We start from the raw sequence: 15,138 nt of genomic DNA, 5'->3' as shown, positions 1-15,138 counted from the left end.
GGTATCTACTTTGTGATGGGCAAAGTGCTAAGTGCTAGGGATTCTAAGATAAATTCCTTGCCTCTAAAGAGCCTGCAATTTAGTGAAAGGACAAACATGCAAATATATGTTATACCTTAAATGATAAGTGACATGATCCAGGGATGCACAAAGCACAGAGGGGAAGGGGCACCTTCAGGTCACCTAGACAATTGGATAAATGGTGCTATCACCCACCCAAACTAGGACTCCATGAAGAGGAGAAGGAGATGCTTAGGGGAGAAAGCAATGAGTTCAGATTTTATTGTGTTGAGTCTAAAGTGCTTGTACAACATCAAGTCAAGATGTCCAGAGGCAGTTGAATGAATGTGTCTAAAAATAAGGCGAGGAGTCAAGGTTAGAGACTCATATTTGGAGGTAATTAGCACATGGATAGTATTGACGGGCATGATGACATCATTTTGGAAGAGTGTGTAGAGTTGAGATGCTGTGAAACACCATCATTTAAAGAGCAGGCAGAGGAAGAGGGGCTGGAAAGGAAAATAGAGAAGAAATAAGGAGGTAGGACTGGAGCCAGATGAGAATGAGCAGAGTCAGAAAAATCAAGATAGGATTTTCAACATTGTCTGAATATTTTCAAAATATGAGTTTAATGACAGAATTAGTTAGCTAGTATTCCACAAAAACTATTGCTCTATTTTCAAAAAATTTGTACAGTGTCTTACACATGTGCTAAAAGATTGAGAAAATAAATTAGAAAATTATATTGCACACTTAACACTAAAACTACCAAGCACAGTATAACTTTTAGACAGCTCAGAAGGCACTTTGGAATTTTTTTCGTGCCTCAGGGCATCAGTATGAACTCCAATTATTGTTGCCCTGGCCAACTGTGAGAGTACTGATAACTGGAGAGTTAATTGACTGCTGGATAAAGCAATCTTTAATCCAAATGGGAAGGCTCACTAGCAGCTACAGAGAAGGGGCATTCAGATCCCAGCTTAGGCTAGGAAGCTAGCTGACCCAGTCAGAGACATGAACCCATCAGAAAAATGTAAAACCTTTCATCTTTCTAGTTTTCCCCCACCCTCCACTTCTGCTGATGAATATGTGAGACTTACCAACTAGAAGGAAGTTTAGAAAGCAAATCCACCTCCCATCCCAGTTTCCTAATACACTAGAAAAGATGGTGACACCTGTACACGTTTCAAGGCCTCTCCACAGCCACCTAAAGGTTTGAATATCCATAATGATATGAATGACCATCACTTGAAATAAGTTTAACAGAACCATGAGAATATGATTTATAAGTTTGCTTCCAAGGCTAGCCTTCCCTAAGAAGGATCGTCTTGGCTGGAGGAGGGATTCCAACTCATGTTCGAGGTACAGAGGGAGCTAAATCATTAATCATGTGCCTTCCCTGGGCTCTGATTATAAGGTCACTCTATGCCTGTGAGTTAGAAAGCTATCAGTTCTGGTACTGTCATAATCAAAGACCACATAAACTGGTGTTAAGGGATTGTTCACCCCAGACTGCCATGTTCAGGCACTGCCATGACCCTTGATGGTCCAGCAAAGAACAAGATCTGTTCCATGACAGTCAAGACAGTCAACATGGGGATAATTTTCCTCCTATCTCTGCTAAGTGGGATTGCTGCATTTGAAAAGGCATTTGCTGAATGATACTGCTCCTGATGCAAAGGGAGTGGGAAAAGAGATAATGGAAAAGAGAAAGGAGCCGACTGGGTGTGGGGCAGAATTGCTTGCTGCCACCTTGTGCTGTCTGTATGGTAGTGGGTAGCTGTGATTTTGTTCTCATCAGAATTGTTTGGAGTTGGGCTATTCATCATCATCATCATCACTGTCATTATCCTCATCAGAATTATTATCATCATCATCGTCATCATCTTCATCATCATCTTCAGTGTTTATCTTTCCAGAAAGCACATCCTCAATCCAGTCCTCCAGCTCCTCAGCAGTTGGAAGATCATCATCATCTGGAATGTCCATCCAGACACTGTCAGCCTGCATTGAGGGACAAAATGAATGAGTGAGTGGACGCATGAAGGCTGAGCCAGACCAGGGGTAGCTGTGCTGAGTAGCTATGCTGAGTGCCCCCTGACTCTCTCACACTTAATAGGAATGTGCACATTGTTAAATGGAAATGCCAAACAGCAAAACGTTATGTGTAATATACTTTTTGTGTTGCATAAAAGGAAATGTGTATTCCATTACCCAGTGGAATATATATATATGACATTTCTGGTAATATACCCATGCAACAACCACCGGTGGTTCCCTCTAGGAATGAGACTAGGGGTTGGGTCAGGGGAGTAGGAAATACTTTTTACTTTGACCTTCTATTCTACTGTTCTGTTTTAAAATGTTTTCACTTGAGCATATTTTAAAAGTTATGTATTATTATTAATTTTAAAGTAGCTTACAAAATAAATGAATGTAGAGTTCCCTAGGTGATTGAACACCTACCAACGGGGAGAAAGACATTGCTAACTGGCCCTCATTCTTTTTTTTTTTTTTTTTGAGACAGAGTTTTGCTCTTGTTGCCCAGGGTGGAGTGCAATGGCATGATCTCAGCTCACTGCTACCTCTGCCTCCTGGGTTCAAGCAATTCTGCCTCCTGGGTTCAAGCAATTCTCTTGCCTCAGCCTCTCAAACAGTTGGTATTACAGGTGCCCATGACCATGCCTGGCTAATTTTTGTATTTTTAGTAGAGATGGGGTTTCACCATGTTGGCCAGCTGGTCTCAAACTCCTGACCTCAGGTGATCCACCCATCTCGGCCTCCCGAAGTGCTGGGATTATAGGCATGAGCCACCACGCCTGGGTTGGACCCCATTCTTAAGAGATTCTACCTCAATTATTTAATTAAGTATGGCTCTAATAATCCTCTGTGATCATCCCTTTCTGTCCACTATTTGCCTGGTTGTATCTGTCCCCACTTCAGCTTTATGATGGTGGAGTTGTATCAGATGTCTGGACTGAGATCTAAGATTTCCTCGCATTCTGCCAGTGCACCTCACTAGCCTGTCCCACCCTCAGTTCAACAATGCCTGAACTCTGAGGAGAAGCCCCTTACTCGCATATGATTTTCTTCCTTCCCTTCTGCAGGCCTTGTCTCCTGGCTGGGATTCTGGGCCACAATGGCCCCATCACCCATTGTGCAATGATGGCTCCTGGTGTGGGTTCCCTTTTGTAAAGAGACCTTACTGTTTGTTCTTTGGCTTTGGGGGTAAATACAGGAGAGTTTACTTGAGGGGAAAGTTCCAAATCAGTGATTCAGGAAAGGCTGGCCACATAGGCAAGAAAACGTGTCCATGGAAGAGAGCCATGTAACCACAGATTGGAACTGGCTTGGAGACCAGGCGTGGAACACACTGGAAAGTTTCCTTGAGCAGGACCCCCACCCCCTTCTGAAGAGGCTGGATTCCTGTAGATGCTCTCACAATCTAGGTTGTGTAGCAGAACACAGGGCAGGCCAAGGGTGCCTGAGCAAGCCTTCATAGCGGATACTCACATCTGTGACATTCACCACCCCAATCTGTGGCCTGAATAGGTCAATCTTGAAAGTCTTCTCCCAATAGGCAACGAGCTGCAGCAACAAAAAAATAAGATTAGACAGCAGGCAGAGGGCATTCTCTGTTAAGGACCCGCCCGCCGTCCCATCGCAGTAACTAGGTCACCATTGGTTAAAGGTCTTCAAAACAGCTGTGGGCACTTAGCAAATTGAAGACTTGGCCCCAGCCTTCAAGCACTTCAAATAAGCATTAAATAAAAGATGACATAGCATAAATTATGGAAACATGTGTCTACAGCTGTAAGAGAGAAAATTATAGAGGTGGTCTAATGTTGCTTTCCAAATTACTTGTGGCTGTTTTATAGTTTGTAGAGCCACTTCCCTCCACCTCTTTTTTAATGTCCCATTTTAAAAAATACCTTATCTTGTGCTACATGAGATAGCTGGGAAAGCCATGATGGGTCATAAGTTGCCAAGTAAGAAGGAGGCTTTTTCATTCAACCAGGCTTGGACTCCATGTGGACAAATCTCTGACTGGGGCAAAAATAAAGGAGCAAGGAACCACAGGATTTTTTTTTTTTAATGGAGATGTTCAGTGGTAGAAAGTCTCCCATGCAAATATATGGCCTAGTGGGGACTAGGGATAATCAGGAATCTGGAAATCAGAATAGTCTGAAGATTTCTTCTTTGCAAAAACCAAGGCAAACACATAGAACTGGCCAGAAGAGTGGCTGGGTGCGGTGGCTCACGCCTGTAGTCCCAGCGCTTTGGGACTGGAGTCCAGGAGTTTGAAACCAGCCTGAGCAACATAGTGAGACCTTGTCTCTACAAGAAATTTTAAAAATTAGCTGGACATGGTGGCACACACCTATAGTCCCAACTGCTCAGGAGGTTGAGGCAGGAGGATTGCTTGAGCCTGGGAGCTTAAGGCTGCAGTAAGTTGAGATTATGCCACTGCACTCCAGCCTGGGTGACACAGTGAGACCCTGTCTCAAAAAAAAAAAAAAAAAAAGAACTGGCCAGGAAAACTGCAAACCATCTGCAAGCTTGTATAACAAAATAGTCAAATAAACTAGAAACACAACCAGGCAGAAGCTATATCAACAAAGCTGTACTGTATGCAGTCTTATATGGCCATGACTTTGTTATAATTACCCAGTGCTACGACAATGGTCTCAAGTCTCATGGAAGCCTCTGCCTTTGATTCGCCCCCCTCCTCTACATAGGGCTGATTTTCAGGACCCTTGAGATGCCTCTCAATTTTCTCTATTTAATCACAGTATCATCAGTCATGACCTATGCAACTAATGATAATTCCTGGAAGATAAAGTCATCATTCATAACCTAATGATAACTAAACTTGTACTGATTACCACAATAAGCTTTTACCTAAAGCAGTAGGTAGACCAAGCTTTAGCATTATGTAGACCTAGATTGGAATATCACATCTATCACTCACTAGCTTTAACCTCCCCAGCTATCATTCTCTCCACCTTGTGACAGGGATTATAATAGTACCTACTTCACAGCATTGTTGAGAGGATTGCTGTGATGAAGCATGTAAAGCATTACTATAGTTCCATGCATACAGTAGAGTATATCAGCTATGCTTATTATCAGTACCAGTACTTATTATCAGTACCAGAACCAGTACCAGGGTTCAATTCATGTAGTGTACAAATTCTGTTTATTCTTTTTAAAAACATATAAGTATAATCAAAGCTTTCAGGCCACTCATCATGGACACTAGCAAAAGTGTGGACTTTAAGGTTCTTTCACATTCATCGTAGGCTAGACACTATGCTAGGTCCTGGGGAGAACACGATGAACATGACAGGCATATGCTCTCTTTCTCTCCACAAAGTTCTGAACTCGCTGAAAAATGTTCATCTGTGATTTTTATTACTTGGTAATTCAGGTGGCCTCAGAACGATGGTCCCCACCCAGAAAGTAAAAGTAGTTCTGGGGACAGGGAGTGCAGTGGTGAGGGGCAGCTCTGGAGCTGCCCCCAAAGGAGTTTACCCTGCTCACTTGGATGGGTCCCTGAGGGTCAAGGGTTTTCAACTCCTGGTTTCAACTCCAGGGAGTAAGCCTCATCCTTTCAGGGTCAGCACCAGGCCCCAAGTTCAATATTGCCCCAAGGGCCAAGACCTCCCACGTTGGATGGGGGCTGTCACTGGGTTTCTTCAAGTGCCTCTGCCTATTTCACCTCCTTGGATGCTAAACGTAATCATGAGGCTGTGACAGCAACTGAGGGTGGGGCGCTGGCCCGAGCCACTCACCAGAGGAAAGTCGTCGGGGTCGATCCACAGGATGCTCAGGTCGGGGTTGTCGGTATTGTCCCGGGCAACCTGTTTCAGGATCTCCAGGAATTCGTAGCCATCTGAAGCAGGATTCAAGAGAGTTGAGTAACCCCTGCACACACACAGCTTCTAACGTGGAGAGCAGAGTGCGGTTTTTCCACGAGGACTTCTTAGGCCATTTGGTGCTTACCCTCAATTATAGGATTATTCTATAGAATGAGTCAGATGAGAGCTCCAGGCACAAAGCAGCTTATACAAAGGAAACAATAAAAATTTTGAACAAAGGATTAAAGGTTCAGAGAGAACTGGCTGGTTTTTCACTGGAAGCCAAACTTCATTTGTGAAAACTGCCCAGCCTTGGGTCAGAAAGTCAGTCCCAGAACAGAGAAACTCCTGCCTATCCTCACTGATCCTGTGCCATCTCTTGAAACAGATACTTTGCTGTGCCTTAGAGTCCCAATAACATCTGCATATGGACCAAGAATGTTTCAGCCTGGACCCTTAGTTTTCTACAACCAGAAATTGCTAAAACCTTCAAACCAAACGAGCTTCTGATTTACAGTTGGTTTCACAGCTCTGAGATAGTAAACGGGGCTTCCCTCCCTCCCTTCCTCCCTCCCTCCCTCCGTATTTCCTTGTATACTGGGCCCTCCCTCTGTTCAGTCAGCAACAGTCATTGCCCTAGGGGCAGGATGATTCATAAGAAAAGCAGAGAGGAGCTTTATAAGTTTCAAGAACACAAACTTCTTAGCTTTAAAAGCCTAAACCTTGAAGGACTGAGAGCATACAACTTTTGCCATAAACAAAAATTATAGGAGAATGTTTAGTAAGAGATAGCATACTCGCAACCCTCAGCACCACTCCCTAGCCCCCAGCTAGAAACTGAAAAAATGGTTTAGATTCTGGAAGGTCCCTGAGAATACTAAACTGCGCCTGTGTGTGTGCGCGTGCGTGTGTGTATGTGTGCGTGTGCGTGCCTGTGTGTGCATGTGTGCGTGTGCGTGTGTGCGCGTGTGTGTGTGCGTGTGCATGTGCAGAAACACAAGCCATGTGTGCATGTGTGTCCGTGTACAGAATCTCCATTGTTTCCGGGAATCCCAGGGTATAGAAGACCTATGATTTGTTTCAGAATTAAACTTAGGCAAATGAAAAGATCCCAGAATCCCTTAGAGAACCCCCTGGTATACGAGCACTAGGGCAGAAAAGCCTGTCAAAAGGCCCCATGGAGTTGTCATGTCATTCTGAGAAACTTGGACAGGTGACGATGACCCACACCAGATGTGCACCCCACTCAGCTATGTCTGGGAACCAGAGAGACCCTGGATCCCTCGGGATGGTGGAATTGGGGTGGAGGACCATTAATTATCAGCCCCAGCTTCCACCACTCAGTGGTATACACTCAAAATTGAAATTTAGGTTCAGTTCTAAATAATAAAGTTACAGTTCTTGCATAGCTGAATTTGTGGCTTGAAATTTATACCTTGAATATAAGTAAGTCACCAGCTACTTGGGAATTCAATTAACTGTGTTTTCTTTGCAATGTTTTTTTCTTTTGCCTGGGATCTCAGCAAACTTGAGCTCCTCCCTATGGCCTCTGTTTAGCAAGCCTCTCCTCTCTCCAGGAATGCTAGCTTTTGTTTGGCGCTTTTGGACTCTTGGTAAAAGTTTTTTTCTACACTTCCTTATCTCTAATGCATTCCAGGCAAAATGTATACTATTCTTAGCAACTCCACTTTGAGTTTTTGAGTTGGTGTAGTCACTGTTGCTAGCTCACACTGAAGATTCAGGCTGAGCCTCCTTAGGCCGTATTACGTGGGAAGCATAGCGACCTCTAGTGGACTAGTGGAGAAGTTCTTTTGTTTTTTTTTGGGGGGGGGAGGCGGGTGGTCTCAGTTGCCCAGGCTGGAGTGCGTGGTGGGATCATAGCTCACTGCAGCCTCGACCTCCCGGGCTCAAATGATCCTCCTGTGTCAGCCTCACAAGTAGCTAAAACTACAGGTGTGTGCCATTATGCCCAGCTAGTTTTTAAATTTTTATTGTTTTATTTTGTAGAGACAGGGATCTCACATTGTTGCCCAGGTTGGTTTTGAACTCCTGGGCTCAAGTGATCCTGCCTCAGCTTTCCAAAGTGCAGGATTACAGACTTGAGTCACTGTGTCAGGCCTAGAAGGGGTCTTTATGGCTGGTGTCCTCTTCTTGCAGAGATACAGAGTGGACTTGGGTGATCTTTTAATCTGTGCCCATAACCATATTGCAAACGAGATTATGACAGACACCGGAGGCTGACAGGGCTCTAAGCATTAGAGTTCATTTATCTGTAATTGCGAGGCTGGGGGCAAGGTGGAGTAGGGGCATTACTCCTGTTGCCTGTAGGTGGAACTGAGAAGGTCCGGCCCCTCCAGTGTATCACTGGCTGCCAGATGTGGACACTACGGGTTCTCCTTTGGCCATGTGTCTGTCACAGGAGAGGGAAATATGGTGCCACCTTGGTTAACTGTAGAGATAGGAATCATAATACAAAGACCACAAGGAGGAATTCCTCCAAAACAACTTCAGTTACTGTTTTTAGCTGCAGAAAATAAAGAAATGATAATCAATGAGGTGACACTGCCAGTACTTTGGAAGATGAGAGAGAGTCAAACGTAAAAGGGACATGACAAATCTGAGATTCACAAAGAGGATGAAATGCAACAACACAGACTCAAATGAAAGTAGAAAGCAAACTTGTGGTGCAAGAGACTGATTCACACAAAGGAAAGGAGAGTCTAGGTAGGCACGAGTGTTGTGGAGGGACAGAATCTGTGACCCAGAACTACAAGCTGAATACACAACGGAGCGCTGTTGTTTTCCTGTAGGAAAAACTCTCTTAACATTGGGATTCATCAAGAGGAATGTGGTATACAAGAACGTACCTACTACATTCCTATTTGACATTCTAGAGCAGGTTAAGAGACGAAAAGAAAAACTGAACTGTGCAAGAAAAATCAAATGGATTGTAGTATTTATGTAAATGAGCAAAGTCAAAAGTGTGGCTTACAGCCCACTTTCAAGAAAATAAAAAGGGTTTTGTAAGGAGAATATTCTTTGTGTCTATGGAGAAGCAAAGCAATCTCGAAAACCATTCCCAGAATAAATTAATAAATAAGGTTGACATTAAAGCTGAAAAAGTTTCCTCTAGATCCAAGGGCAGGTTTCTGATGTTCAGGGTGATGAACTCTGGAATGCACAATGTCTGTGTCCCCGAATACTTTTAATGACGGAACAGAGCCCATTCTTCAGGGAGTCAACCCAGCATAGCCCTTAAACACACAGACTCTGGGGCCAAATGACCTTGGCCAAGGTCCTGGATATACCCTTAGGGTGTGACTTAGAGCAAGTTATTTAATGTTTGTCTCCTCATCTGTAAAACAGGGATGATGACAATGATAGCATCTACTTCACTGGGTAGTTGTGAGTTAAATGAATCCGTTTCTCTGCAGCACTTGGACAGTGCCTGGCATAGAGTAAGATTTAGCCATTATTTTACTTAAATTACCTAACATTCTATATTCAAAGGCAAGGAAGCTGGCTGGAACTCCCTAAGCCTGGCCGTTCCTCTGTTCATTTACCACATCGGTATTAAGTTCAGTGATCTGGGCACCGGGAATGGGGTGGAGGCAGTCTTGGATCCACGTGGTAGGGAACATGCCCACAGAAAACTACATCACAAGACAGTACAGCGTGGGGCAGTTCCTTCCGGCTCCTGTTGCTGATTCTGTGACCAAAGGCTTTAGGGATGGCTGTGCCAGCTGGTGTGACCACAAGAACCCTGCCTTGATAACTGGGTCAGGAAAAGGTTTAATTCCTTTGCTTTTAAGGCATTAGCTTGTGTGGATATTCCTGATCAAAGGCTTACGAGCCTCCAGGGCTCTCCCATCTTCAGACCCCAGCCTTGAGTGCAGACCTGTTAAAATGGATTCTCATTAATCTGTGAAAGTGAGTTAAGGCAGCTAACCTGGTCTCACATGTATTCAGTCGCTAAAATTGTAAGTTACAAGTTCAATTTTTTCCAAAGAGAGCCTCTGTTTCTTTGTAAAACCGGCAGGTCCCCTGGAAAACAGAAACACTCTCTGTGGATCCTCCCTTTTTGACCAGGAAGGCAGGTGTAGGAAGCCACGTTTCACTTTAGTAATTCAATGTTAAGCAAGAACTAGTCCACTGTTAAAATTACAGGATGAATGACTGAGTTTAAAATGAGTAAATGTTTCCTTTATCAGTGGTAGACATGGCTTGGAGGTCTTTCAAGACTGTGGTCATGCATGTTTCAGAAGAAATATAGCCCATACTTCAAAAAAGTATATAGAGAAAAAGGGGGAAATACTATTCAGAGATGTGTAGGCTAATAGTTATCTAGACATAGCAAGTAGAGGACTAGTCTCTGCAGTCATCAGCAAAGCATCAGTTCTCAAAATGAGAAGAGACCTCGCAACCCAGACATTCCAAACATCCAGGTAGGTGAATAGCCCCTACTCAAAACATTTGTATCTTTTGAATATTTCCGGGACTGAGACACTTCGGCATTGCTAAAGGCTGACTACAGAGTTGATCATTGTAACAGCCAAGAATCTTATCCTTGCATCCAATTGAAATCTCCTTTTATACGCATGACGTTTACTCCCCAATTTCTTCCTTTATGGACACTAGACATTGTTCTTTTTTGTTTTGTTTTGAGATGGAGTCCCCCTCTGTTCCCCAGGCTGAAATGCAGTGATGCAATCACGGCTCACTGCAGTCTTGACTTCCCAGGCTCAAGTGATTCTCCCATCTCAGCCTCCTAAGTAGCTGGGATCAGAGACACACGTCACCACGCAGTTAATTTTTTAATTATTATTTGTAAAGATGAAGTCTCTCTGTGTTGTCCGGGCTGGTCTTGAACTCCTGGACTCAAGCGATACTCCCACCTCAGCCTCCCAGAGTGCTGGGATTATAGGCGAAAGCCACCACGCCCAGCCAGGACACAGGACATTGTTCTCCACATGCAGAAAGTCTATAATCACGCTGCTCCAACCTTTATTTTCTGAGTGTCTATTGAACTCTTACTGGGTACTGAGTACTTTTGCATTTGACTTTTACAACTCGTCTTGATGGAGGTTAGGAATATTTTATCATCTCCATTTTAAAAAGGATGGAATTAAGATCCACGGAGAGCAAATGACTTGCCCAGCATCACACGGGAGCAAATGGTAGAGTTGGGAGTTGAACTCAGGTCTTAAGTGTGCACATCTGGAGCCACTTCCACTGTCTCCTACCCTCTGAGGTCTCCTCACTCCTACCAGTGTTGCTGCCATCTTCCTTTCTCGAGTTTGTGCTTAAGATTTTCAAGCCCAGTGTGAAAGCTTCAACATCAGGGAACCAGGGGCTGGGACACTGAGGAAACTGTCCATGGGGTCAGTGCCAGGGCTGGCAGGCTGGCCTCTACCTTCCCATGGAAGAGTCCCTTCCCCTCCTTCAAACCACGCTGCCAAGCCCTCGCCTCCCAGCACCTACAGTATGATGGGTTGGCTAACTCAGGGATGGCTCTGAGTGGGACTGGTGTCTCAGAGATGGATGTAAATAAAGAGACCTGGAGCTGTAAGAACTGCTCCTCTCCTGCCACTCAGGCTTGGAGTCCTGAGAGACCATGACCCACAGCCAAGGGATGCACGTTGAACCAGGAGGTTTCCCACGGCAAGCGAGTGGCCTCTGGGAATCACATCTTTGTGGGAGGAGAAACTGGTGATTATCCTCTCCTGTTTCCCTGGCAGGGACTGATGGGAATGAGCCTTCACCAAGCCCTAGGGGACCGGTCCCAGGCCAGGCACAGCCAAGTCAGGAGCCAAGGCCACATTCGGCAGAGGCTCATGTGTCTCAGACCAAGCAGCGGCCTAGGAGTGTACAGGCCCCCAGCACACTGGCTGTGCTCACTTCACAAAGGCACTGAAAGGGACCCCTCCTGACTCCATGCCATGGGAAGTTCTGGGCCTCAGGGTCTCTTCTCCTGTGAGGAGAGGCCTGAGCTTGGGAGGGCCAAGCTCTTAGAGTGGGGTCCTGCCCTTACTTCTGTGGCAGGTGGACAGATAAATGGCCAGGGCTGGAACCACAGAGCTTAGAGGTTGTGTCTAAAGAGGGCACTGGGTCTGGAGTTTAAAGACCTTGCACAGGTCGCTTAACCACTCCCCTTTCGTCTCCTCCTCTGAAAGTGGAGAGAACAGCAGCCACATGACCTCTCAGGCATGTTGATATAATGAGATGCTCTCAACCTGTGGGTTGGGTAAAGTGTGTAGGGAGACACAGGCAGAAGGGCCTCATAAAGACTTCCTCTGTCTTCTTCCTTTTTCTCCTCCACTCCCATCACACTGTTAATCATTTCAAGGCTTTTTTTTTTTCCACTACTTTGACGGGAGGGGTTTTTGTTTGTTTGTTTTGTTTTGTTTTTGTTTTTGAGATGGAGTCTCACTCTGTCACTGAGGCTGGAGTGCAATGGTGTGGTCTTGGCTCACTGCAACCTCTGCCTCCTGGGTTCAAATGATTCTCCTGTGTCAGCCTCCCAAGTAGATGAGACTACAGGTATATGCCACCACGCCCAGCTAAGTTTTGAATTTTTAGTAGAGACAGGGTTTCACTATGTCGGCCAGGCTGGTCTCGAACTCCTGACCTTGTGATTCACCTGCCTGCAATTCCAAAGTGCTGGGATTACAGGCGTAAGGGTTCTGTTTGTTTGTTTGTTTTCATCAGGCAGGTATAATTTGAGTTCCCACAACATCTTAAGCCCAGAGCCAGGGGCTGAGACACAAGGGTGTACAGGACAGGTCCTCTCTCAGAAAGGCCTTATTGGTCTCTAGGCCAGAGCTCATTCGCTAAGTATGGAATTCTCAAAAAGCAGCCCAGCATCTGAACTGGACCCTTTGGGAAACCTCAGAGGGACAGACAAGGCCGGGAGCTCTCCTCTCACAGGATGGAATTGCCAAGAAGCCACCTGTGAGAGCCAAACATCTGCGTAGGACAGGAGACATTGTCTGGACCCCACGGCTGTGAGACGGCACTTGAGACATGTGAATACGCCACCACTCCTTACCACAGCCCTCTTTCTCTGCCTGTCTTCTGGCCCTAAGATCCCGGAATTGGTGAAAAAGTCAAATGACATGGTGTTGTGATGAAGAGAAGCTTAAGCTGGTGGTTACAGAGCCCAGACTTGGGGCTGGACTGCTAGGTTTGAATCCCAGTTCTATCACTGATTAGCCATGTGAGCTGGGGACATTATTTAACTTCTTCGTCCCTCTATTTTCTCATCTGTACACCGCGGAAGATGATAAAAACAGCACCTAACACGTTGGGTTGTTGCAAAGGTTAAATATGTTGATACTTGTTAAGTGCTTGGAATAACATTCAACACATAACAAGAACCAGGCCAGGCACAGTGGCTCATGCCCATAATCCCAGCACTTTGGGAGGCTATTGAAAATACAAAACTTAGCCAGGTGTGGTGGCCCATGCCTCTAATCCCAGCTACTCGAGAGGCTGAGGCAGGAGAATCGCTTGAACCCGGGAGGTGGAGGTTGCAGTGAGCAGAGATGGTGCCACTGCACTCCAGCCTGGGCAATCGAGGGAGACTCTGTCTCAAAAAAAAAAAAAGAAAGAAAGAAAAAGAAAGAAAGAAAGAACCAAATGTTACATCTGATAAACCAAATTTAAAATCAAAAGCTCAAAGAGGCAGTTAGTGGTCCTACTTGAGACAATGGGTCTCAAAAATATTTTTACAAGAACCCGAAGCAGTGGAAGCTTGTATGGAACAGAGCTTGGAGACATTCCTTCCAGGGCCTATCACTAATTCTGTTCCACATGCGCAGACAGCAGCCTGTCCTTGCATTTCCAGCTTGTTAGCGCTAATATTCCCAGTGCCCTTTGAGGATATCAATTCAGCATGCACTCATGTAGAAATGCCGCTTTGCAAATCTTTCATCACATGTTATAAAGAAGATGTCAGCCTGACACAGATACATCTAGGGGTGGTGAGGAAGAGAGTTGTTCATTTTCAAACCTGTCAGACGAGCGGCTCTGCTAGGAAACGTCCTTCCCAGCCAGGCCTGCCTGAGGGCACGGGATAAGATCCAGTGATTAGGCTCTAGGGCCAGGAGAGCAGACCCTGCCTCCTGGCAGGTGGGGGTGGGAGTACAGGGTTGCTGCCTGCCCTCAGCTTTCTACAAGGGGTGAACTCCAGTTCTTGGCCATGAGGGTCATGTCAGAACTGTTGGGAGAAGAAAGTGGTTGGGGCAGCTGGATCACTGGGACGTGTGGTTGTTGCTGCTGTATAATCTTAGATCCCAAACCTGGACAGTGGGAGGAAGCCGGACTTTTATTCAGTGACTAGGCTCTCAAGCTTCCAGGTGGTTTTGCACTCTTCTCACCTCCCCCTGCTCTGCCTGCTCGTGCCCCCTTCCCTAGTACATGACGCAGCACTGTACATGCTCAGAGCCCGCACTGGCTGGGGCATTGTTTGGAGTTGGTGTGATAGGGTGGACTGTGCACAGGAGGGGCCCTTGGGAAATCTAAGCTCGATTTTCCACTATTCCTATAACCCTGTGATCTCAAACATGCCATTGCATTGCCCTGGGTCTCCGCTTTCTTGTCTTTCAAATGTTGGAGGTGGAGAAGATGGTGAAGGGCAATAGAGAGGCAGGAAGGAGGAACAAATTATCACTTAGCACAAGGCCCTGCTGCAGACTTACATGCCACTCAGAGTTGCTACCCTGACGACTTCATGTAACTCTATGGCAGGGCCTTGTGGTTAAGGGTGTGGGCTGGGAAGCCAGATGTCCTCAGCGTCATTCCAACTTTATGCTTCCCGGTGAGGTAAGCTCTCTCAGCTTCAGCTTCCTCAGTTGTAATAAAAATAATGCCTTCCTCATGGGGTTCTTGTGTACATATAAGTACACAGTAAGTGACAATCACCAGCATCTCCCTCATAGTCATGATGTATTTAGAGGTCAAGACAGCCTGCTTGAATTTGAATCTTGGCTTAGGTACAGTGAGTGATTTGGGCAACTTATTTAACCTCTAAAACTCACGTTCCTCATCTGATACTAGAATAATCATCATCATGCACATATTACAGAGTGGCTTTAGGTGCTAAATAAGGTCATCTACATAAAGCTCCTAGCACAGTTCCTCAATAATGTTAGCTCTTTAAGAAGAACTGTATTATTTTCCCGAATGTATGATCTTCTTCCTTGGGTTGGTGGGGTAGGTGTTTCGTTGGGGCGAAAGGCCGCGTCTAACTTATTAGCAAGAGCAAAGAAATGCAGAG

At 45.4% G+C, this 15,138-nt stretch overlaps 1 protein-coding gene across 2 annotated transcripts in view; it reads right to left on the bottom strand.

Moving 5' to 3' along the window:
• Nucleotides 1-592: 592 nt before the first annotated feature.
• The window catches only part of CASQ2 (calsequestrin 2 (cardiac muscle)), a 77,530-nt gene continuing 62,984 nt past the window's right edge, over nucleotides 593-15,138 (bottom strand). For both annotated transcript variants that reach the window (XM_011933092.1, XM_011933093.1), the window contains 3 exons: nucleotides 5,796-5,896; nucleotides 3,514-3,588; nucleotides 593-2,004 (listed from right to left, as the gene is read on the bottom strand). In XM_011933092.1, the coding sequence (XP_011788482.1) occupies nucleotides 1,819-2,004; nucleotides 3,514-3,588; nucleotides 5,796-5,896 (362 nt within the window). In that variant the 3' untranslated portion in view covers nucleotides 593-1,818. The remainder of the gene's footprint in view (nucleotides 2,005-3,513; nucleotides 3,589-5,795; nucleotides 5,897-15,138) is intronic.

This window comes from Colobus angolensis, unplaced genomic scaffold, assembly GCF_000951035.1.
Source record: "Colobus angolensis palliatus isolate OR3802 unplaced genomic scaffold, Cang.pa_1.0 Scaffold124, whole genome shotgun sequence".
Taxonomy (NCBI): domain Eukaryota; kingdom Metazoa; phylum Chordata; class Mammalia; order Primates; family Cercopithecidae; genus Colobus; species Colobus angolensis.
This window is presented reverse-complemented; position numbering and strand designations above follow the sequence as displayed.